Genomic DNA, 24507 nt, shown 5'->3' on the forward strand with positions numbered 1-24507 from the left:
ACTGATAAAAGTCTCCTTCACAGTCGTCTGTATCAATACAGTGCCCTTATTAGTTGTACTAGTGTTGACATATGGTAGTAGTATTATACGTGATAATATTAATGGAAAACTAACCAAAACACCTTCAAAACTTTACTTTTAATCATCAAGACATATTTTTTCAAAAATACCGATCCTACCCTTCACACATATGTACAAGATTGGGTCAGTTTTCTGAGTTCATGTAGATACATCCAAAAGAAGAAAAAGGAGATTGACATTTTCAGAAAGCATTTGCATGCAAAAGGATATGTGGCAAACATTGTAACAACCAAAACAATATAGATTCACATGCAAAAGAAAATGTGGCAAACACTGCAGCAACCAAGACAACATAAATTCACATGACATTCAAGCAAAGATAAGACAACCAGCTTTCAGAAACAGTGCTGACAGTTTTCAGAAACAGTGTGCTGTTACTATTTAAAAAATTGTAAATAGATGAAATTTATTTTGTCTTTGAAGAATTAGATTTTGTATATAAGGGAATCTTTCCTCCCATACAGAACACACCTCTTACACACACACCTCTCTCAACATCTGAAAACACCATACTCACTTCATACACTCAAGCATTCGTAGCCTTCATAGCATCCTTGTAAACACCTCTTTGTAATCACCTTCTTGTAAACAACTATCTCTGTAAACATTCCATATATCAATAAAAGTTCAAGTGTACATATTCAAGCAATCTCCAAGTCTTAAGTAAGTTTTATTTTCCTTCTTTAGTGTGTTTGTTTAATTAGACTTCTAGTCCAAAACAGGGAAACACTATTGTGGTTATATTATTAACCTGCTAAAACTGACGATCATACTTTATCCGAGCACTCCGTTATAGTTGAATGTCTGCAATACAAATAACTGGACATTAACCAGGGTACCTCTGAGTTCTTCGTACCTCTGAGTTCAACCGTTAAGGCCTTATACTTGTACTGTGAGTGGCCGTCATGTTGAAACATGTCGAGTTCCATGTGCAAGATTCTATGTCTAGTTGCTATAATGGTCATCCTACTATTTAAACGAGCATGCTTTTCGAATTTGGTATCAGAGCTAAGTTTAGCATTTTAATAATATAAGCATAATAGTAAAGTACCTTGATGATAGAAGTCATTGATACAACTGATATCATATTTGTTTATTGTGTATGAACAACAGATATTATTATCCCTGTAAACCCTGTCAACCACAATTACCAGGTATTTATTGTTCCAGACATCCAACTATAACTAGCATAAAGAGAAGATTAGCATATGTATCCAAAAGAATTATCAGTTCTTTGAAGAAGCAAAAATTTTATCTTGGCTATCTTAAACATCCCTCATTTATTCGTAAATATAATAACACAGAAGTGCAGCATAAAGTTTTAGAAGCAAAAAGAACAACAGATCAAGTTTTAGAGACATTGAGAGAAGAAAGAGAGTTTTTAAGAAACCAGTTAGCTGTAATTCTAGAGAAGGGTATACTGTAGTTTATGATAGATTATCTTAATTTAGAAATTAGTGAACCTCAAAAAAGAAAAATAACTTTAGACCAAAATAGTTTAGTTTGTTATTTTCCATCAAGAAAGCATAATCATATTTTGCACAGTGAAGAAAATCCGGAAGCCAATAGTATTGTAGATCTTATTATTAGTCAAGCAGAAAATATAAAATTAGAAAATATTAAGCATAATCATTTGTTAAACTAGTTGTTAGAACATTTTCAGAAAAATTCCATAAAGATAATCAGACAAAATTTAGACTATATTACATCTCAGTTAGAAGATAATAATAAAAATATTCAAAGGTTTCCTAGCAAAAGAGAGATAAAAGAGCTTGTTGACCTCATAGATAGTAAGCCAAAGCAAGTAGAACTTAGGTCATTAGAAATAGTTGAACAACTAAAATTAGAAGTTCAAAAAATTCAATTAGTACAAAAGGAGTTGAGTGAACTGATAAGTTGCATAATAAAATAGATAAATTATTGGTTTAATGACAGATTCTAGAATTAGCAGAAAATATATCCAAGATTTGAAAGAAATTAGTAAGTTAGATAAAGAACCAGTAGGTTTAACAAAATTTTCAACACAGGTATCCAGTAGTAATATTCCCATTAGGCAAAATAATTTGATTATCCAATTAGTTTTAAGTTTGGCTGAAAAATTAGATCAAGTTGAAGAACAAATAGGAGAAATAAATCAAGTTTACATAACGCATCTTCATCACTTCCACCATCTTTACTAGATAAATTAGAAAATTTAACTTTAAGTGCAAATAATAATAGAAGACATAAGCTAAATCTTTTTTATAATAGAAAATGGAACTCTTTAGGAAAAAAGGAAAAGAAGTAGTTAGGGCTGAGGATATTTATCTAAATGAAGAAGAAGCACAAGAATTTATTCGAAGAGGTTTTGAGAGAACACAAAAAAATAAATATAACTTGTATCAATTAGGTTTATTTGAAAACATAAGTAGAATTGTAAACAACATCAATCAACATGAAGTTAGCTGTATTGATAAAGAAGTCACACTTAATCTAATTAGTAAAGAAACAGTTACTCATTTGAGAAAATCACGTTTTAGTCAGATTCATATAGGAATAATATTAATTGGAATATCATGATTAACCAGAGCACAAGTAGGTACAAAAGCTTTAGTATACATATATGATGATAGATGGGATAATCACCAACAAGCAGCAATAGCAACAGCTGAAGTAGACTTAAGTTCAAACTTAGCAGTCATAGGTTGTATTCCAAATTATGTTATGACGATTAATGAATTTAGTAAATATATCAAGTGAGTATAAGAACAAAAAATTATAATATGAAAGGAGAGTATAAAAATTTGTGTATTAGCTTAATGTATATAGGTAAAGTGTCTGATAGATATAATCATAAGTTTAATTTAGAAATTCAAAATTTAGTTCAAACATTTGGCAGTAAACATGTAAATATGATAGAAGCAAAACTCGTAGATAATAACTTTTTAGAAGGAACTCAATGGTCATTGCCTAATTTACAAGTAGCACAAAATAGACAACCAGATAAAGTACAAATATATGAAACTAGTACAGGTCAAGCAACAATTAGGTTTAGTAATTATAAGCAACTAGAAAAAATAGAAGAGGATGAGAGTGAAATCGAAAATGAGAGTATAAATATGGCTTTTGATAATTTAGATATTAATTTAGTTGAACAAAAGTTTGATCATATTGTAAATAAACTTATAGAAAATATTGATCATTTAGATGAAGAACAATATTTGGAAAAATATAAGACATATGATTTAGGACTACATAAAATTTCAGACGAAGAAATGAAAATTTTAATCTTAGAAATAGGAGTAGAACACATTTTAGGATCAAAAGAATATAATAATTTATTAGAATTGAAAGTAGAATGTAACCCAGCAGAAGAGAGTAGTACACCAGGAGTAGAAAATCCAGGACACGCAAGTAGAACTGATCAACAATTTTTAAGACCAACAAATGAACAATATAATGAAAAAGCAAAAGTAGACTATATGGAAGAAAGTATGATAAAACCTAGAAAAAATAGGATTCCATATTTGAGAGGGTTAGAACAAATTAATATAGCTAGTAATATATTAAATTTAGATAATGTATATCCACAAGATTGGGAAAGAACGATTGAGAGATGAGAAAAAGGTTGCGTACATGCAACATTAATGTTAGATTTTAGTAATTCACAAAATATGTTAGATTACTTTGAGCATACTTTGGATGGTTTAGTTTTTTATTACGTCCAGTCATGGAAAGTTCAAAATCCAGAACAACATCAGGCAGCTAAAATACATTTTAATATTGATGGTTTTGTTACTTTGATTAAACAAGAGTTTTTAGATCATAATAGGTTAGATGGCAGAAGCGAACAAGAACAAATAAGAGCAATCAGAAATTTAGAACTATTACGAATTTGCGATTTATAGTATATAGCTGAGTATACCACAGATTTCTTTAAATATTAGGAAGAACAGGTAGAATTAGTTATATTAATTTATTAGATACTTATATGACAAAAATAAAAGGACCAATAGTTGAAAAGATTTGGAATGAATGGCAAAAGCATCTGAAGAAAAATGATATTGCTATAGGACCTAGAATTCAACATGTATATGATATACTCAGACAAGAGTGTAGTCAAATAAAAGTTAAGAGACAAATTAGGAAACAATTTTACATGTGTTGTAAAAATATAGATTTACCACAACAGTATGGTTGCCATAAGAAAAAACATAAGAAAATATACAAAAAGAAATATAAGTCGTATAAACCCTACAAACAACATAAGAATTTAAGCATAAGACCTTAAAGAACATATAGGAAAAGAAAATATATTCCAAAACAATTTAGAAAAAGAAGTGGCAGACCTTGGATTAGAAAATATAAAGCACCAAAAGATAAGAGTAATTGTAAATGTTATTCATGTGGAGAAGCTGGACATATTAGACCTAAATGTCCAAAATTAGGTACACAGTAAAAAAAAAAAAGTACATTTGATGAAGTTGTTTAAGTTAGAAGAAGATAATGATATTCAGTCAATATACAGTTTAGATAATTTAAGTGATAATGAGAGCATTTATAGTATAGAAAGTATTAACATGATAGATTCAGACTCAGAAGATTCAAGTAACACAAATAGTGATCTAGAAGAGTATATGTGTGCATTCATAGAAGAACAGCATGAAGAAGAATATAAATACATCAATTTAGGTTGGCCAGAAAAATGTCATAAGTGTAGTAAATTAGTTGCAAATAAATACTATAATACATATTCAATATTATGTGAAAAATGTTATAATAATAGGTTATTAGAAGTTAATTCAGCAGAATCACAAGAAAATACTGAAATATTAGGAAATATTGTTTATAGTATAGAAAAACCAAAAAATAGTTCTTTAATTACCATAAATTGTGAAATAGAATTAGCAAAAGAATATAAGATACAAACGATAGCTATGATAGATACAGGGAGTACACAGAGTGTCATAAGAAAAGAGTTAGTACCAGAAAAATATAGAAAAAAATTAGCAAAACCAGTAAGAATAACACAATTTGATGAGAGACCAGTTTACTTAACACATTGTATAAATAATGAGTTTATTAAAGTAGAAAAACAACAATTTAATTTACCATTAACATTTGTTTCACCAGTAGGATCATATCCATTTATTTTAGGTTTAAACTTTTTGAAAAGTTTGCAAGGTTTTTTATTTATGAACCCTAACATAACATTTTTCAAAAGAGGCATTACAATAACTGACCTAAGTAATACTGTAGAAGCATACAAAAACATAAGTATAGAAGAGCCTAGTGGCCAAGATAGTTATCATTTAGAAAACTCAAAAGAAAATGAGGAGCATAATAACGTAGAAGAGTTTGATGAAGACATTTTTGAACATGAATACCCGATTTTAGAAAAAGGAACCTATATAGAAATATTACAGTTAGATAGACCAAAGAGTTTAGAAGAATTGTTACAATTAGCAGAACAAATTAGGATTATAGGAGAAGACCCATAGTTACATTGGAGTAAAAATAAAATACTAGCAAAATCAGATATAATTAACCCAGATTTAACCATTAAGACGACTGATATGCCTTGTAGTCAAATAGATAAACAAGAGTTTGAGCAGCAAATAAAAGAGTTGCTAAATTTAAAAGTAATTAGATCCTCTAAGTCTAGACATAGATCAACATCATTTATTGTAAGAAAACATTCAGAACTAAAGAGAGGTAAGGCTAGAATAGTTTATAATTACAAGAGATTAAATGATAATACATACGAAGATAGTTATAAATTACCAAATAAGGATGAGCTTATAAATAAAATTCAAGAGAGTAAATATTTTAGCAAATTTGATTGTAAATCAGGTTTTTGGCAAATAAGATTAGCAGAAGAATCAATTGAGTGGACAACTTTTACTTGTCCAGAAAGACATTTTGAGTGGCTCGTTATGCCATTTGGACTTAAAAATGCGCCATTGATCTTTCAAAGAAAGATGGATCAAATTTTCAAGAAATATGATAATTTTTGTAGTGTTTATGTAGATGATATTTTAGTACATAGTAAAAATAAAAATGAACATATGAAGCATTTAGAGATAGTATTACAAGAATTTATCAATAATGGAATTGTGATTAGCAAAAATAAAATAGCATTAGAAAATCAAGATATAGAATTTTTAGGAATGTATATCAAGTTAGGTACAATACAATTACAAGATCATATAGCTAAAAAGGAGTTAGATTTTCCAGATAAATTAGAAGATAAGAAACAGTTACAAGCATTTTTAGGATTGCTAAATTATGCAAGAAATTTTATCCTTGATTTAGGAAGAAAAATAGCAGTATTACATAGTAAAACTAGCAAAACAGGACAAAGATATTTTAATAGTGAAGATATTAAATTAGTTTAAAAAATAAAAGAAGAAATTACTAAACTTAAGCCATTAACATTACAACTAGATAATAGTTACAAGATAGTTGAAACAGATGCTTCATCATTAGGATGGGCAGGTATACTATACCAGAAAAAGTATAGGGAGTCTCCAAAGTCTGACGAACAAGTTTGTAGATATTCCTCATGAAAGTTTAGTGATATCCAGTCAAGATTACCATCAACAGATTTAGAAATTCTAGGGATAATTAATTCACTTGAAGCATTTTCTTTATTTTTACATAATGAAGTATTTACGATTAGAACAGATTGTCAAAATATAGTTTCTCATTATAACAAGATACATCCTAATAAACAGACAGCCCGAAGATGGGTTAATTTTGTTGATTCAATTACAGGAAATGGTTTTAAACCAATTTTTGAACATATAAAAGGTAATGACAATACATTAGCTGATATCTTATCAAGATTAATTTGTTGAACATGTATGAAATATCGTGGACCATCATCAACAAATAGCACAGGCTGCAAGGTAGAAGAGTTTCTTTCAATGGCATGATGATGCACCATCAGCCTTCACCATTCAGTGGATTTCAAAATAGCATGAGCAGACCAGCATCACCACCAGTACCTACGTTCAACTTTAATGACAATATTATTGAAGGAATTAGAAATCCAACTCTGAGATATAGGTCAAGGGTACCAGGGCTTTCTGATAGGCAGCAGATTCTCTTAGATAATTTTTGGAATATTCAAATTAAACAGCCAAGTATGAGGTTAGGTCATGAAAAATTAATTAGAGCCTTGGAACAAGAGTTTGATAGTTTTAATTTTAATTTCCACCAAAACCAGTAGCATATTTATTCTCTTGAGCACAACCTTCAAGCCATCTCTAAGGACCATGAGTCATTACTTGGTAAGTTTACCAAAATGAACCAAGAACTCCAATCTCTTAGAATGCAGCAAAAGACAAGTGATACCTTGAAAAGAGAATTAAAAATAGGTTTAGAAACTGATCATCATAAGAATAAAGGAAAAGAGGTTATTAAACCCATAGAACAAGAGGCTAATGAGTCCATAGAAGGAATTAAGATTGAACTCTTAGAAGAAGACGTTGAAATGGAGCAACATCAAAGTAATGATCAGCATCAGGTTCTGAGTGACAAAGAAAAACAAGAAAAATATGAAAGTTTTCTTAGGAATATATCTTCAGACTTAATATTAAATGATGTTTTATTAGAAGAAATTTCAAAGGCAAAACTAAGAATAATGCCAACTAATATGCAAAATGAGATCCTGAGCAGAGCATCACAGTCCATGAAAAAGTTATAATTACAATTACAATGCGCCTTGTATCAATCCATCTTTGATCCAAAACAAGAGATGAATATTATTACAAAGATGTATCATCCATGTCTTTGTGATAGTACAGAGAATTGTATTTGTAAACCAGAGGTTAGCGTAGTTGTGATCAGGATTAACATGAGAGATTTTAAATCATGGCATTTTAGTTATGAGCATCAGGAAAAACATAATGTGGTAGAAGTTACCCTTGCCTTACTATTAGAGTTTGGTTATCTCGATAAAATATTTATTAACCGTATTTCTCAACTAGAATCATTTCCTGAAAAACTTATAAAAGTAGCAGAAGATTATCTAGAAAGGTGGAAAGAAATTTGCATAAGTTTTATTAGGAGTCCTCCAGATTGATATGTACATATGCATAAAGAGAAATCTAGGCATATAGTCATGATCAATGAAGAGTCATTTAGACTAAATCCTATCTCCTCACATAGGTGGACTCCTTCATACAAAGATATTTTAAAATTTAGAATGATCCAAATGTTTGCTTTAGATGAGTTTGAAGATTTTAGGTATGACATGGTACTAGTAGCAGAAGAAGAAGAGATGTATATTTACAGCAAGACAAGAATCAGTCATCAGCCTTATTGGAAGCGCCAAAATTATAAAGAAGAAACAACAGAAATATATTACAAGGTGAAAGAAGATAAAGAAAGAGATGCGGAGCTAGTAGAAGGCGATGAACAATATTGGAATAATTTGTCAGAAGAAGAGCTGCATAACATCGACAACATGATGGAAGCCTGAAGAGCTAGGTATAAAATTAGCATAAGTTTAATAGCATAATGTAAAATGATGTATTTCCAGACAGAAATGTCAACATCTTTGTGGACCCCCCTGTAATGGCATAAGAGTAAATAAAGAAAAGAACTTGATCCATTATGGACCTTTCATACACAAAATGTCCTTATAATTAAGAATGAATAGTTCCATGCCCTTTTCGTTAAAACTCCCTAATATTAATGTATGAGATATGTCCCACTTTTAGAAAATAATAATATAAAATAAAATACATTATTATAATTTGAATGAAATAGTAACATCACGTGGAGATGTTTCAGGTGCACCTAAAACATACTCGCATACTAATGTCTTGAGACTTAGAAATCAATAATACTTATCAATTCCAATCCAATATATAACATGCATACTTTTTTTTTTTTTTTGAGATGATATAACATGCATACTTAAATGAAATAAGTTTTGGAATGATTTTAATTCTTAATTTTCCAAAGTTTTCTAAAATATACTGTTAAAGTTATTATACTGTGTGACTTTCTTTGTATTTTACTAACACATAAGAAATTATAAAAAGTGTAACTTACACGTTCAAATTCGTAATCTAATACTTGAAAAAACAAGAATAAGATCAACTTGAAACTAATTCGATGTAGATAAGATGACGAAATGGATTGAAGATCAAGTTGAAAGGTGTAAATCGAACACCAAGTGACACAAATGAAAGGAGCACAATTTTTGGGCAAACAGCCAACAAACTTTAGTGTTGCATGGTAAAAAGAAAAACCTTATACAATTAGATCCCAACAAAAGTGGTCCATTTTACATTTATCTATCCTACCAACTGCTGACAGAATTGATGTGGGATGGAGTACCATCACATCTTGCAGCAAGAGATCGATTCTGCATGGCTCACCACAACTCCAAATGTAAAACGACTAAGAGATTATTTTTGTTTTTGCACAATTAAGTTTTAGTTGAAGGTTTTTCTTTCGGGATATAAACGGTTTTAAAGGAGTGAAGAATTGAACACGAGATTCTGAACATAAAAGTGAAGCTAAAAGTTTTCCGCACGTTATAGTTTTTTTTTATGTACAAATGCTATTTTACGCGAAATTGTCTAGTATATATGGAGGAAATTTCGAATTTAAGTGTAAAGAAAAAAACAAACTGTTCTTGTCAATTTGGCTAAATTTAATCACTATTTTAGTTATGTTGGACAAAACATTGTACTCCCCCATTTGCAGTCATATCCGAATTCTGCTCGCTGCAGTATATAAACTAAAATTAAATTAACGTAGACAATAGTTTGTCTTAAAGAATAATCTTTTGGAATATCGTGGCCTTCAAAAATAAGAATTAGACAAATAAAAAGAAGAAAGAAAAAAAATGATCTTGTTGGCGCCACAGTGCAAGTAGCACTACCACAAGAACGTTCACCTAAAGGGAAGAGTTTTCAATGTGATTGGTATACGGAGTGGTACACTACGTGTTATTATATAAATAGTGAGATATGTGTGCTAAAAAGTTAATAACTTAAAAAATAAAATTTCTCATCATTTCTATCAAAACACGTGCAGCATTTGTGTTCTGATCACAATTAAAAATTTCTCCACCTAAAGAAAGTAGCACCACACGAACGCTGCGTCACAGTTCACTCACAACCATTTTGTTTGTATCCCTCTCTCTACCTTAAACCTGTGGTGCTCCTTCAACACTCAAGAAAAGCTTCTTCCTCTCAATCTGTAAGCTCCCCTCAACCAGTAAGTTCTCTCTCTCTCTTGTAAACTTTCCATTTCGAGAGAGAGATAAGTGAACAGAGCAACAGTAAAACCCCATAAAACTGCTACAATTTTCATGCAGATCAATTTCCACTGATTTTATTCACTTAGCTGAAAACCCAAGTGAAATTCAGTAGCTTTTTTCTTTCAGAGTTTTCTCTTAAGTATCAAATCATGGTCTCTGCGATGCTCAATGGAGCTGAGAATCTCACCCTCGTCAGAGCAATAACCCCAAACGGGCTGAGTTTCAACGGGTCGGATCTTCACGGGAAGCAGTTTCTGAAAACGGGGTTTGCTTCAGCCACAAGAATTTCCAAATCTTGTGGTAGAATCAGTGTGCCCAGATGCAGCAGCAGCGGCAACAGCATCTCGGCTCCTAGGCCGGCTTCTCAGCCGAGGTTTATTCAGCACAAGAAGGAGGCTTTCTGGTTCTACAGATTCCTCTCAATTGTGTATGACCATGTTATAAACCCCGGGCATTGGACTGAGGACATGAGGGATGAAGCGCTCGAGCCGGCTGAGCTCACTGATCGGAGGATGATTGTGGTGGATGTTGGTGGCGGCACGGGGTTCACCACTCTGGGGATTGTGAAGCATGTGGATGCTAAGAATGTCACCATTCTTGACCAGTCACCCCATCAGCTTGCCAAGGCTAAGCAGAAGGAGCCCTTGAAGGAGTGCAAGATTATTGAGGGGGATGCTGAGGACCTCCCTTTTCGAACTGATTACGCTGATCGATATGTATCTGCTGGGAGGTACATTGCTCATACCCTTTTCATTGGTGTGTTTTCTAGCTTTTGTTAATCTTCGAGTTGCAACTTTGTCATGTAATGTGTTGATTGTGTTTCAATTTAACCGCTAGAAAGTAGTCTTCGCGTATGTAGAATGCTATTATACGCACATCTGGGTTAGTCTTTTTGGATAAGACAATGTTCGAATCCCCCTCCTCCTCGTAGGTTAGAGTAGTTTAGAATATCATCTTGTCAGAAAGAATGCTATTGCTCAATTGAGAACGAACGCATCTTTGGTTTTCAAATGCACACTTGACGCGAAATATTGAACTCGAACAAGTAGTGAAAAAGTGCAGGATGGTATTCACTTTTAGCTCATCTTGAATTTCAAACGCACATGCTAACTTTTGTAGTCTTTCTAATGGGACTGTATGATTGCATTTTCTCAGCATCGAGTACTGGCCAGACCCGCAGCGTGGCATCAAGGAAGCATACAGGGTCTTAAAACTCGGAGGAAAAGCATGCGTAATTGGTCCTGTGTACCCAACATATTGGTTATCTCGCTTCTTTGCCGATGTATGGATGCTCTTCCCAAAGGAGGAAGAGTACAGTGAGTGGTTCCAGAAGGCAGGGTTTAAAAATGTCCAGCTGAAAAGAATTGGCCCGAAATGGTATCGTGGGGTTCGCCGCCATGGATTGATCATGGGATGTTCTGTAACAGGCGTTAAGCCTGCTTCCGGGGATTCTCCTTTACAGGTACTTTCTTTAGGAGAACTCTGTTTGACCTGTTTCTTGATGATTAATGCTCTTCCATGTTCGATTTCTTATCTTTTCAGCATTTAGAGTTGATTAAGATTCAAGCACTCCGATGAAACTAGTAGATTCTAACTGTGTAGTAGTTCGATTATCATATACGTTGGCCATGCTACTACTGTTTAAAGAAACGGAAAAACGTTATGATTTCCGGTATAAGTCGTGGAAGTTCCGGTCACTAACATGGATCACTGAACTCGAATGCTATTGCTGTCAATTGCAAGAGCAGATGGTGGCTTTTCAATTTTGTTCTTGTTTTATGATGTGTGGTTCCTTCTAATCCTGTGTTCTATCTTATTTACTCTTCATCTGTCGTTGTGTTCCGATGCAGCTTGGTCCGAAAGCAGAGGACGTGACAAAGCCGGTGAACCCATGGACGTTATTCGTGCGGTTCATGTTGGGTGTCATGGCAGCAGCATACTATGTACTGGTGCCTATATACATGTGGATCAAAGATAAAATTGTACCCAAAGGCCAACCAATCTGAGAGAGAGTTGATGCCTTTTGGTTCTACTCCTAGTAGTAGTAGGCAGGCATAGTTGTGGCGTGTGCATGAAGGATGAGACTGAATTGTTGATGATCGATATCGCAAACATATATTTCGAAAGTTTATGATTACCCTAAAATTCATTTATGTGCTATCCTAACTTTCAATTTCATTTGGGAATTTCATTTGGGTCTGACCTTGAGTTTAAAACTTTATATGGAATCATTTGGTGGGTGTTTATAACTTTGGAATTAGATTTTTAATTGGTTTTGTGAAGTTTTAACTTTATTTTCATTTGGATCTGACCTTTTAGCTGTCATTAAAAATAATCATAAAATTAAAGTTGTAAATACCTAAATTCAGTCTTTGGCAAGCCATCATGCATGATAACTAAGTAACTAGTATTTAGTAAATATTAATTTTGAAAAATTCTTTATTTAAATTTCTAGATTCTGATGAATTCTTCATTTAGAATTGGTGACCAACAATCGACCCACCACCAATTTTAGATCAAGATTCCAGCATGCCTTGAAAGTGTAAGTCATTTTTCCATTCTATTTTGTTGATTTTGTCATTTGGGCTTCTTAGAAAGCTCAACCGATGGGACACAGTAGTGGTTGCGCTTTGTCATTTGGGCTTCTTAGAAAGCTCAACCGATGTGACGTAGTAGTGGTTGCGCTTTACCACTTGAGCTACAAGTCCAAAACTTCGTCACTAGGTTGAATAGTGATTTAAGTATGTAAGCAATCAGATGCACCACCAAAAATTGGCGTTTTGTTTTAGCTCTAAACGGGCATGAAATCCCCTAGTCTCCGAAAAAAGGGAAACAAAAACCCCACACATCATGCTATAACCAAGTCAATTACATTCAAATTATATTGCAATGCGAAAGCAAGATCGAACGAGAAACATAACCTAGAATTCCGATCGATCCATTCTGCGTACATATACATGTACAGAAGATGCAACTACTCTCGTGCCGGAACCGGGGAAAAGATTTAAGGACTGATATCATCATATGAAACCAACCCCCTTTGAGCAGGTGGGGAGCTTGATATTGACCTACTGGGAGACCTAGGAGTTCGATTACGACGCTTAGGTGTAGCATCTGGAGATCTGGAATGAGAGGGCCTCGGGCTTCTCGACCTGGACTTAAGCCTACCTCTGTCTGGAGAGTGCTGATCACCAATTCGGGGTCCAAGGCGGGACTTTAGTCTATCACTTACAGGAGGTCGATCTACTGGACTACGACTACGGCTGCGGCTGCGGTCCCTAGTATGGCCACGGTAACCACCAGGGCTGCGGGAAATGCTCCTACTTCGACTTCTCCTGCTCCTGTTTCTATATATATATATATATACGGAAAACCCAATCAATAGCATGCAACATTCGTGCCTCAATATGCAAACGACAAATCCAATTAAGTGCAGGAGCATAATACAGTAAAACGACAAATCCAATTCAGGCTGGTTGAGAGAGAGAGAGAGAGAGAGAGAGAGAGAGAACCTGGGAGGGCTTCCGCCTCTTGGTGGGCTTCGGAAATGTCTACGAGGTGGGCGCTCAGAAAAATTTCTATAGCTTGAGTACCTTCAGACATGCAAAAGATAATTCATTTTACGCGAATGCTTTATTACTCATAAATCACTAACATAATACTGAAATTACCTATCCCGGTTACTTCTGTAAGTGTCTCTTCGATCATTACTATAGGAATTACGGAGTGAACGCTCAGGAGATGGAGTACGGTAACGACGTGCAAAGGCAAAGCGGTCAGTGAAGCCACGCCCTTTCCTAATGCGCTTTGCATTTCCATTTGGAGAAGTGCTTTTTGACAAACCCCCGTCATGATTGGTAGTAGAAGGTTCAGGAGCTTTGCGGACAGGGCTACCCGATGGACTCCTAGAAAGCCTTCCTCTACTTTTCTCACCAGTATTCCTCGGAGGACTTCCACTAGGAATTCTATTAGGACTTGGGCTTGGCCTGCTCCTAGGGCTATTTCTTGACCTCCTTTTGTGAGTCGGACTTCTGCTGATTAAATATGCACAGAAATTGTCAAGCAATAAAAAAACTAACTATTAGTTGTGCATGAACCAGTCTAAATAAACGCAATTGGCTATTAACAGTGGAAACCTGGAGTTGTTCGAATCATCTGAGTCGGAGTTCTGATTAGCAGTTTTAGCTTCTGCATTATGCCCGTTGTTGAAAGGTGCATCATTCTTTCGAGATAATTCACCTTCTCCTTGAGATGAGTTGCCCTCAGTTTTCTTCATACCATGATTGTTCCTCTGTTCGACAACAATTTTTTTTTCTTTTCCCGCATCTGAAACATAACAACAAACCACGAGCAGGCACGCACACAAATAAATGTTAATAACATATAACTCACATAAACTATTATCAGGTAACAGTGGACATCTTGTGATAATATAGATGACATACCATTGGTTGGAAGTTTTTTTTCTGCACCTTTTAAGTTACTGGTTTTACGGGAAGAAACATGAGGACCATCTTTATCATCATCAGAACTGCTTCTGCTGCTTCTAGAACTCTCACTTTCTGTATCACTTGAACTTTCCGATCTCCTGAAAACAAGGTCATAATAAACATCCATGGAAAATAAGAGGCCAAGGCAGAAAACAGAAAAAAGAAGTGGCAGTTAAAGTAACTAGGAACCGTACCGTTTTGACTTGCGCCTTGATCGTTTGGAATGCTGCCTGCTCTTCCTCTCTTTTTTTCCATCTCTTCTTTTCCTTGAACGCTGGTGCTTACCTTTTTTAACAGATTTCCTCTTCCTGCGCCTTCCATCACCAGACGAACTTGAGTCAGATAGAGAAGAATCAGAATCAGAATCTAAAGAATCTGACTCAGACTCTGAGCTGTAGGAGTCAGATGAAGAATATTTTCTTCTCTTAGTTCTTTCCTTCAAGGATTTTTTACGCCTTCCTCTAGCTTCCTCATCAGAACTATCCTCAGAGGATGAAACCTTTCCTGATTTCCTCTTTTTACCTGGACGAAAAACTGATCTTATATGCTGCCAAAATAAAGTATTTATATGCCTCTTGTGTCAGTACTTATGTACACACATTACCTTTCTCTTTCTCTTTCTCTGTTGCAACAGGGATTTTAATTTCTGAGAATTCACCACAATCCACAATCTTCACGGTTTCTAAAGGTTTTCCATCTGCAGTTCCCACTTTCTCAGTTTTCTCAACTACATCCATTCCCTTCACAACTTTTCCAAAAACAACATGTTTCCTGACAAAGAATATAAAGAAAAACGCATTCAATGACTAAAAATCATTTTACAAGCTACAAAAGGACCCTACATAAAACATTATTTACCAAGTGGTGAAAAATGGAAATGAAAAAGATCTATGGTGGTAGGTAATGTGTATAAATGGCATCTCACATAAAAGTGTGAATAAAAAAGCAATTTAAATTACCCATCGAGATGAGGCTGGTGCCTGAAGATTATAAAGAACTGGGAACCATTTGTGTTTGGACAAGCATTTGCCATAGACAGAAGACCAGGTCCATCATGCTTCAATTTAAAATTTTCATCTGCAAGGGGAATGAAAATCATGACCACAACTAAACAGTTATGAAGCATGCAAGTTCCTGCACACACAAACAAACAAAAAACTACCTGCAAACTTTCCTCCATAAATACTTTCTCCACCAGTGCCTTCAAACCAATCAAAGGTCAATCTTTACAAGTCTGGGCATGAATTTCAAAGTAAAACAGAAAATTTGCATTCATCAAACAAAAAATTGATTTATAGGAAGAAATTCACACCATTTCCATTTGAAAAGTCACCACCCTGTATAAAAGAGAAACATGGACAATTATGACATGTTAGTACTTACAAGATAAATAAATAAAATGAGCAGAAAAAGTTGTCATCTCTACCTATAACAGAGTGATTTGTCCTTTCAGGAAGATAAGTAATATTAGACGGTGGCGGTTCACTAAAAAAGAGACAACATACCTGTGCCATAAATCCTTTTATTACTCGATGGAATGTTGATCCTTTGTAATGGAGAGGTTTGCCTGTAGATTTTCCAATGCCCTTCTCACCTATAACAGAAGACAACACAAAATGTCACCTCATAGGTCACTTAACCGATGATGAATGTAAGCAGAAAAAAATTCATACCAAGAAAAACAAAAGATATGGAATCAAACACTATAACCAGATTTCCAAATCTGATAATGTATCACTACGGGGGTTTACGAACTGATTTAGAGCTTGTTTGGATGTGCTTTTAAAATGACTGAAAGCGCTTTGGGTGAAAATATTTTTGAAAACAATCCTTAGTAAAAATGTTAGTACATCCTGGAAAAGCACTTAAAGTGCTTCCTGGGAGAAGCACATAACTGGTGCTTCTTGTAGAAAGCACTTAAAGTGCTTTTGGAACCCAAAAATATTTTCTCTAAAAGCGTTTTCAATCATTTTAAAAGCACATCCAAACAAGCCCTTACCTCAGCAACACCAATGTGGTTCCAATGCTCACAAATCCTATGTCTTCTTAGTCTTTATATTTTGTTTCTTCCAGACATAACCATAATAAAACCAAATCTGCATCCCTCAAACTTTTAAAGAATCAAAAGTGGACACTTAACCAACAAACACAACAATCAAATTACATTAAAAAGATAAATCAACATTCACAGTTACCTGTACAGAGAGCCCTAAAATTCTCTGCTGTCTTGGGAACAACATCAGCAAAAAGCTACAAAATTTTGGGAGAAACGAGTTTAACATTAACACTATATCAAAATGCAAGCCAAAATTTTCCTTTTATAACAAGTAAAACAAGCTAAAAACTCCAACAAGTGAGAGTGTAACTGATTTTTATGTACCTCAATAACAATTTGTTCCACAGGGGCCCTATCAATTGATACATCTAAGAAGACACGAGGGTTCTTTTTCTTGCTCATATCTTCCTGTTTCAAGAACATCAGAGCAAAAGAAGTAAATAAACACATACCATCTTACAGTGTAAACCTGCGTAACAATCCCGCATAGTTATAAGTAAAATCTACATACCATTTAGCTCAAGAAAGTATCTTTGAAAGTAATTCAGCGAAAATACACAAATTGAAGGAATTTTTTTTAACAAGATATAGCGAAACAATAAGGGCAGATAGAAAAAACCAATAAGTGAAGCTGAGAACCCTAGAAATCGGAAAAAGGAAATGCAGGGTTCTATTTAGTTCCATGGGTTTTGGCAATGATCTTGACATTGATCCTTTCCATGCTGAACCCATAATTCGGATTCCCCTACCGGTTTTTCCATCGGCATTGAATTCAAATTCCAAATGTGCCCAATATCACCGTTAGCTGAAACTACTCCAAGTTTTGTTCTTTCAGCTAATCCTCAGAACCAAATCGACATACCCTCAACGGGAATCGCAAAACCTGAAACCTAAACGTCCGATCACGATACCTATTTATCTCAAAACCCTAATGCTAAACTTTTGGGATTGCATCGGTTACTGTAAAATGGAGTGTTGCGGTACTCGAATTATAAAACTTTATGTGAAAGCTGGTATGAGAAATTGAAAGAGCACCTGTTGGTTAAGCTCCACTTTGTCCGAGTAAACTCGGTTCCGGATTCGGAAACAAAATGCGACGGCGGCGGCGGCGAGGCGAGCGAGGAGAGAGTGAATAGACGAGGCTTTGCTGCTGCTGCTTTGCTGTCGCTGGCGCTTTCGCTAAAACCCCCGAGAGTTATACGATTCTCACCTATCTTGGGCTGAGGACCAATCGACTGCTACGCGGTACATGGTTTTGCGGTAGATCTATACGCTTTTTCCTCTAACAACCAAGCATCTCTAGGCATCAAATTCAAATCATCAAATTTCAATTTGATAACTGACTTGGTAATTTGACATACGTCAATACAATCATTTCAAAATTTATTGCTTCATTTATGTTTATTTTAAACAAAAATAATAAAAGTTGGGTTGTTATTTGTTTAAAAATAATAAAATAATACTTAAATGTGCTAGCATTTAAGGTGAGGTAAGTGGAATGCTTATGGAAATAGCAAAAATCATATTTGAAGGCAGCTTCAAATTTGACATCTCTTTATATATGTCTGCTTAGTCTTCTTTTACATGTCAACTTTGACATCTCTGTTGGAGAAAATAATATGTCATTTGTTATTATTATATGTTTATGTGACATTTTTTGTATCTCTTTTGGAGTTGGTCTTAAGCCACCACAAACGAAAATCATCATCGATTAGTTCCAACACAATCCTATTCCAAATATTTTCAATTCCAATTTTGGATTCTTCTAATTTTATTCTGGATAATTCAACTCCAATTTTGGATATTTTGAAATCATCTTCGATCTCTTTTTCCTTGTATTGACAATGAAACTATTATGACATGTTTTCAAAGTATGAAACTTCGTCTTGGATAAATTTAATCTTTGTAGCTTGCAATGTTGTTTGTATAAAGATTATGAATAAAAAGTTATCAGTTTATTGTTTAATTTTTTAATGTTACTTTCGTCTAATTTTTTTAAACTTTTTTTTTATTAAAACCACTCGATATATATTAAAATTCTGAATCCGCCACTGTACGAGTGGCTATAAAATGTGTCTTATCTCTCAAGTTTTATTTCCTCTTCGTTCTTTTTGGGAAGTCTCATCTATTTTCTTCCATTTTCTTGTTGTTTCCTCTTTAAACGATTGTTGTTTGTGATTTGCTTTATGCATTATGATTCACTATGTAAAATGTGAACCTCAATATACAACGATTGCATCACGATAAATGACACGTTAGAAGAAATTGAATTTTAAGTCTAATATAATCTTAACTCATTATCTCACTTTTACCTGCATGACAAATTAAGAGCTAACCTTAAAGTGTGCATTTTTGCTCACTCACACTAATTATAGGGTATGCTCACCACCCATTTCAATGTTTGCTATGTGTAATCCACACTAACTCTAGTTAAGCCTCTCTTTTTTTTCGCTTTAATTAATAGAAGTGAGAATCTACTTTTACTCATTTACTTCCATATATATATCCTTTCTTTTTAAATTTTTTATTAAAACTTAAAAAATCTCCTTTTTGAATACAAACAGACTCAACTAATTCCAATTTAAAAACATAAACACAAACTTACAACCCCAATGTCGATTACACCTTCATAGTAATTGTTTTTTGTAAACTTCCATGACTTAGATCCTTACTATTGTATGATCATGTAAGGAGTTTTTATCATAAATAGGATCTGTAACTAGTTGGAGATTATGGTAATCAAAATATGTGTAATCAAACTTTTATGGTAATTAAAATATGTGAGCTTGATCTTCCATCTACATATGATTCTAACTTTATATGGATATACGAATAATATCAAATCACTTCGTCAATATCCAACAAAAACTAATTTCAGTGACAAAACTAATAGACAAATGATGTCATTCAAAATACAATTGTTTTATTTGAAACTCGTCAAAATAAAATTGTACAAAAAGCTAGTCCAAAAATACTATTGTTTCAGATGAAACTCATCAAAATGAAATTGTACAAAGCTAGTAGGATGAATATTCTCCACTTCAAAGGATGTCGTTCCAAAAAAAATTCTCTAAATTCTATTACAACTTGATCTAAGGTGTTTATGGATTTGAAAAATTCAGTTCATGAGTGGTTCCCAGAGGTATTGGTTGAATGTTTGATGTTGATGGATTTGAAAATTTTAGTTGAGGAGTGGTTCCCAGAAAAATATAGTACACTATATATATATATATATATATATATATATATATATATATATATAGTACATTTAGTGAAGATACAAATAAATGAGTAATTGGACATCATGGGACTTATAGCTTGAAATCCAAGTTGGTGATTTTGAATCCCTTGAATTGGCAAATTTTGAATCCCTTGAACACAAGGAACAATTGGAAATCCATAAGGAAAATGTGTGACTTGACTTACGGGTGCCATATTGAATTGGTTTTGACTTGGCATTCCAATATGATCCTAGATACCAATTCCAATTGATAAATCAGAAATATATTAAAACAATGCTAATGAACAAAAATATAAATAAATAAATAAAATATTCATGACAAAAAATTGCTAAACTTTAAACCAGAGTTTGTGCATATCTTGTTGATAGTCCGTTCATCTCATATACATTTGAATTGGATTCTTTAAAAGCTATTAAACAATTAAAATCATAATTACATTGACAAATGCAAATTGTGAATCAAATAGTAAATAAAAACAAGCCAAATAAGCACTCTTCATTCTACCTTTTGCCCCGACCTTTGGACTTCTGAACTTTTGGATCTTGGATCTTAAGATTTTTCTTAGCTTCAGTCACATGCTTAACATAATTTACATCATTTGTTCCATCAACTTGTTCTCCAAAATTGGCATGTTTTTCCATTTTTTTCTCCAACTTTAACAACTCAAATTTCAAAAAACTACATTTTTTGCTATTTTTTGCGCATTTTGCTATAATTCTTTGTGCTATATTAGATAGCCGCTATGATGAACCAAGGAAGATGAGTCTAAATTATTCACAGCCGGTTCACCATAAGAATCAAATCCAATACCACATTTAGCATCCTTGCTCTATCTTTTCAAATAATAATCGGATGGTATACTTGACAAGTCTAAATCATAGTATAACTTTAGAGCAAGTGCACAAAAGAATCCCCTCAAACTTAAACCTTTTGCAATTGCACAAATCTGTTTGATTTGCAAGGTCATACATAAGTGTTCTATTAATTCCTTGTTTTTTTTAGTTCATTACTGTGTATGTACGTGTTAGCCCATCATCACTTTCTAATTTTAGTGGCCTCAAATTTAAAACTTTCTTAACCTCCTCTTGGAAACAATAAAAAATCTTACTTGTATATTGCTTTGTTGCTTCAATCTCCACATTCCAATCAGAACACAAACTACACCATTTTTGTTTAGTTGCATCTTCTACTTTCCTTTCATTTTCTTTTCAATCCATTACTGCTTTATCATATTGGATGACGAACTCTTGCAGAAGGAGATTTCGAGCAAAATACTAAACTTGTTCATGCTTTCAATTCTTTGTGTTGTTGTCATACCTAAAAAAAAAATGGAAGCTGATCACATTATAGTGGAAAAAGAAACTTGTGAATAATATGTAAAAATAATATAATAGGAATTGGTCAAGAGTAATACCTGCACAAAAGTGGTCTCAACCATAAACGTGTGCCCATTTCTCACGTAATAGATATATCCCTTCTAGCCAATCATTTTCTCTCAATTCATAATCATCAAGTAACTTATTCCAACTTGATTCAAATTCTTCAACAGTCTCCGGATCATATATGCATCTTTTGAAATCCTGCGTAAATGATTTAAACTCACTAAAAACATGATTCAAGTTCCTCGCAGCATTCTGATATATGTGCCACAAACAAAGTTCGTGGTGACAATTAGGAAATACTTCACTAATTGTAGCATCAATTGATTAGGCTTAATATGTAAATATGGTTCCTGGTGCTTTTCCATCCATGGCTTGTAAAAAGGTCTTGAACAGCCACTCACATGCATCTAATGTCTCTCCATCTAGCAAACCACAGCTGAAAAGTATGGTTTGACCATGATTATTGATACCAACTACTGGGCCACACACCATATTATATCTATTGGTTTTGAATGTCGTATCAAAACACACAACATCACCAAATATAATATAATTGCACCTCGAATTTCCATCACAGAAAAAACAACCACTTATTTCATTCTCCTCGGTTGTTCGAAGATAATAGAAAAATGACTTGTCTTCAGTTTGCCTTTTCTTAAAATATTCAAGCAAACATTCTGAGTTGCCCTTTTTAAGAATCCCGATGCACTTTCTCATTATCAAATTGTTACAATCAGACTGAATAAAATTTAGTTTTTGAGACCCTCCTACTTTTGTGGTAAAGTATGAGAAGATTTGAGATGGCTGTAGTCCTGCGAAATGCATTTGATCTATCAATTTTGCTTAAGAAGGCTCTATTAATCGTTGTGACCTCAATAAATGAGAACTTGATGCCGGAACAAGAACATGACAATGTTCAACAACAAAATTTGTCACAACAAACTTCCTTTCTAAATTAAGTTTGATTTCAAGTATTGCCTTGCAGCCACATCTTGTTTCTTCTCTTTTCTTCTTTGGAGTTTTATTTTATTTTATTTTTATTTTTATTTTTATTTTTATTTTTATTTTTATTTTTATTTTTTTAAAAACCTTCACAAGAACAACAAAATTGTTTTTTCTTTAGCACACTTTACCTGTCCTTATTCTCTCTGTTCTTTCTCACGCTAAATCCAACCCTTTTACCATATGCATTGTAGTAATTATATGCATCATCCTCATTATCAAAAGTCATCCCTAGAGAAATATCACCAACTTTGCTTGTAAATTCTCATTTTTTCTTCATTTTGATCCAAGACTTCAAAGGTTTAGGAATCTGAATCTAAGTGTATACAATCAACGGATTCTTTGGCATCACTGGAAGATGGAGTATGAAACTCATCATCTTGATGTTCCATCTATATAAGTATCAAATTACTTAATATTGAATTAAATTAACACCCTATAATAATCCTAAAAAGCACATTTATTAACACCATATAATGACCATAAAAAGCATATATTTTGACACTCTATAATAATCCTAAGAAAAGCATATATATTGACATCCTATAATCCATGATGGAACATAATTTAAAGTATTTATGATGCAGATGAAGATGTAGACTCTGGACAGTACTATCCCGTCAGGTTACCCCACCACCGCCTCATCCTTAACACGAAATGGGTGTTTGATGCCCATTCTTACCTATAATAATCCTAAAAAGCAAATAAATGGGAATTGCATACCTTTTTGTAGTCAGAGAAAAATAGCAGATGGAAAACCTAGAAGATGCGTAGCAGATGGAAAACCCAGAAGATGCATGCACAAGGTTGAGTCTGTTTGTATTCAAAAAGGGGAGAAAACCTAGAAGATGCGTAGCAGATGGAAAACCCAGAAGATGAATGCACAAGGTTGAGTCTGTTTGTATTCAAAAAGGGGAGTTTTTAAGTTTTAATAAAAAATTTAAAAAGAAAAGATATATATGGAAGTAAATGAGTAAAAGTAGATTCTCTTTGCTATTAATTAAAGCAAAAAAAATAAGAAAAATAAGGCTTAACTAGAGTTAGTGTGGATAAAGGGGTGGTGAGCATACCCTATAGTTAATGTGAGTGAGCAAAAATGCACCCAACCTTAAAGGCTTATGTTTGCGAAATTTGTTTACGTTGTCCAATACTAACTTATTACATATTTGACTTTTTGTATAATCAATATACCTAGCCAACGATCTCAAGCCAAGATTAAACTCGGTACAATCTAGCATAATTGCTTATAATTATAAGTATGTTTTACAAAAGTATTCTGAAACGGTTGGACTTAATCCAATATAAATCAACTTTTAAATGGTCAACAATGTAATAGGAATGAAATAATAGAGATTAATGCTAAAATTGTGGTTGATCCCTTTTATATTAGCCTTGTGAATGTATGCCTTGGAACCCAAATGAGGCCGCTTAAATCCTTGATGAACATGTAATTATAATACCTAGGCTAAGAAAGTGAGATTTGGGTCCCCTTTATGGACAGAACCCTTGACTCTTAGCCAGTATAAATATTGAAGTCCCTGCAATCCTTAAAACACGCAACAAACATTTTCCATTGAGTAATTGTATAAAATCAGATGCTTGTAGAAAACTTCGACATCGTTGTGGGGTTTTTTCCTCCTTCAAACTCAGTCAATGGCTGCCGCTCGAAGTGCTTTAGGTTAGCCATCGTTTTCTTTTATTTGTGTTTTAGTTATGTAATCATGTAAGGCCAACACAAATAACATTTAAGTCCTCGTAATTAACGAAATGACATGTCTTACAAAATTTTGTCACACGGCATGCTCCTGCTGAATACTTGGAGTCAACATATTATAGTAATGGTGTCTTTGAAATTCGATTGTTTGTTTTTAGGTCACAAATGTCAAGAACGGCAACAAAAATACACTGAAAATGAGCATCAAAGTCATGTCCTTTTTTACTAAGAATTGTAGAAAATTTTCCGCATCAGAAATTGTGTTACTAATTTTCG

The 24507-nt window shown here is 33.5% G+C and overlaps 2 protein-coding genes across 5 annotated transcripts; one reads left to right on the forward strand and one right to left on the reverse strand.

The window, feature by feature from the left end:
• Positions 1–10172: 10172 nt before the first annotated feature.
• Positions 10173–12523, forward strand: LOC126589576 (2-methyl-6-phytyl-1,4-hydroquinone methyltransferase, chloroplastic-like). Of its 2 annotated transcripts, XM_050254908.1 has the most exons (4): positions 10173–10302; positions 10472–11075; positions 11501–11807; positions 12196–12523. In XM_050254908.1, the coding sequence occupies exons 2-4, from the start codon at positions 10495–10497 to the stop codon at positions 12349–12351; spliced, it is 1044 nt and encodes a 347-aa protein (XP_050110865.1). In that variant the 5' UTR covers positions 10173–10302; positions 10472–10494; the 3' UTR covers positions 12352–12523. The 2 variants fall into 2 exon arrangements, with proteins under 2 accessions (XP_050110865.1, XP_050110864.1); XM_050254907.1 differs by having other exon boundaries at positions 10230–11075.
• A 580-nt stretch (positions 12524–13103) lies between these two features.
• On the reverse strand, positions 13104–18106 carry LOC126589575 (peptidyl-prolyl cis-trans isomerase CYP63-like). Of its 3 annotated transcripts, none has more exons than XM_050254905.1 (14): positions 17927–18106; positions 17216–17295; positions 17031–17085; positions 16341–16429; positions 16148–16172; positions 15998–16036; positions 15795–15912; positions 15440–15606; positions 15030–15357; positions 14791–14933; positions 14482–14671; positions 14017–14379; positions 13858–13938; positions 13104–13692 (listed from the first exon to the last, which is right to left on the reverse strand). In XM_050254905.1, the coding sequence occupies exons 2-14, from the start codon at positions 17291–17293 to the stop codon at positions 13350–13352; spliced, it is 2019 nt and encodes a 672-aa protein (XP_050110862.1). In that variant the 5' UTR covers positions 17294–17295; positions 17927–18106; the 3' UTR covers positions 13104–13349. The 3 variants fall into 3 exon arrangements, with proteins under 3 accessions (XP_050110862.1, XP_050110861.1, XP_050110863.1); XM_050254904.1 differs by having other exon boundaries at positions 17216–17299; positions 17927–18105; XM_050254906.1 differs by having other exon boundaries at positions 14017–14376; positions 17216–17299; positions 17927–18100.
• Between the last annotated feature and the right edge of the window lie 6401 nt (positions 18107–24507).

The sequence above is a fragment of the Malus sylvestris genome, chromosome 11, assembly GCF_916048215.2.
Source record: "Malus sylvestris chromosome 11, drMalSylv7.2, whole genome shotgun sequence".
Taxonomy (NCBI): domain Eukaryota; kingdom Viridiplantae; phylum Streptophyta; class Magnoliopsida; order Rosales; family Rosaceae; genus Malus; species Malus sylvestris.

What these genes read in the sequence shown, in the direction of transcription:
- LOC126589576 (XM_050254908.1), top strand. Translation starts at nt 10,495, where the DNA reads ATGGTCTCTGCGATGCTCAATGGAGCTGAGAATCTCACCCTCGTCAGA. An exon ending in CGATATGTATCTGCTGGGAG is followed by an intron (nt 11,076 to 11,500) that starts GTACATTGCTCA and finishes GCATTTTCTCAG; the next exon opens with CATCGAGTACTGGCCAGACC. An exon ending in CCGGGGATTCTCCTTTACAG is followed by an intron (nt 11,808 to 12,195) that starts GTACTTTCTTTA and finishes GTTCCGATGCAG; the next exon opens with CTTGGTCCGAAAGCAGAGGA.
- LOC126589575 (XM_050254905.1), bottom strand. Translation starts at nt 17,293, where the DNA reads ATGAGCAAGAAAAAGAACCCTCGTGTCTTCTTAGATGTATCAATTGAT. An exon ending in TGGAACAAATTGTTATTGAG is followed by an intron (nt 17,086 to 17,215) that starts GTACATAAAAAT and finishes AAAATTTTGTAG; the next exon opens with CTTTTTGCTGATGTTGTTCC. An exon ending in TCAAGGCGCAAGTCAAAACG is followed by an intron (nt 14,934 to 15,029) that starts GTACGGTTCCTA and finishes CCTTGTTTTCAG; the next exon opens with GAGATCGGAAAGTTCAAGTG.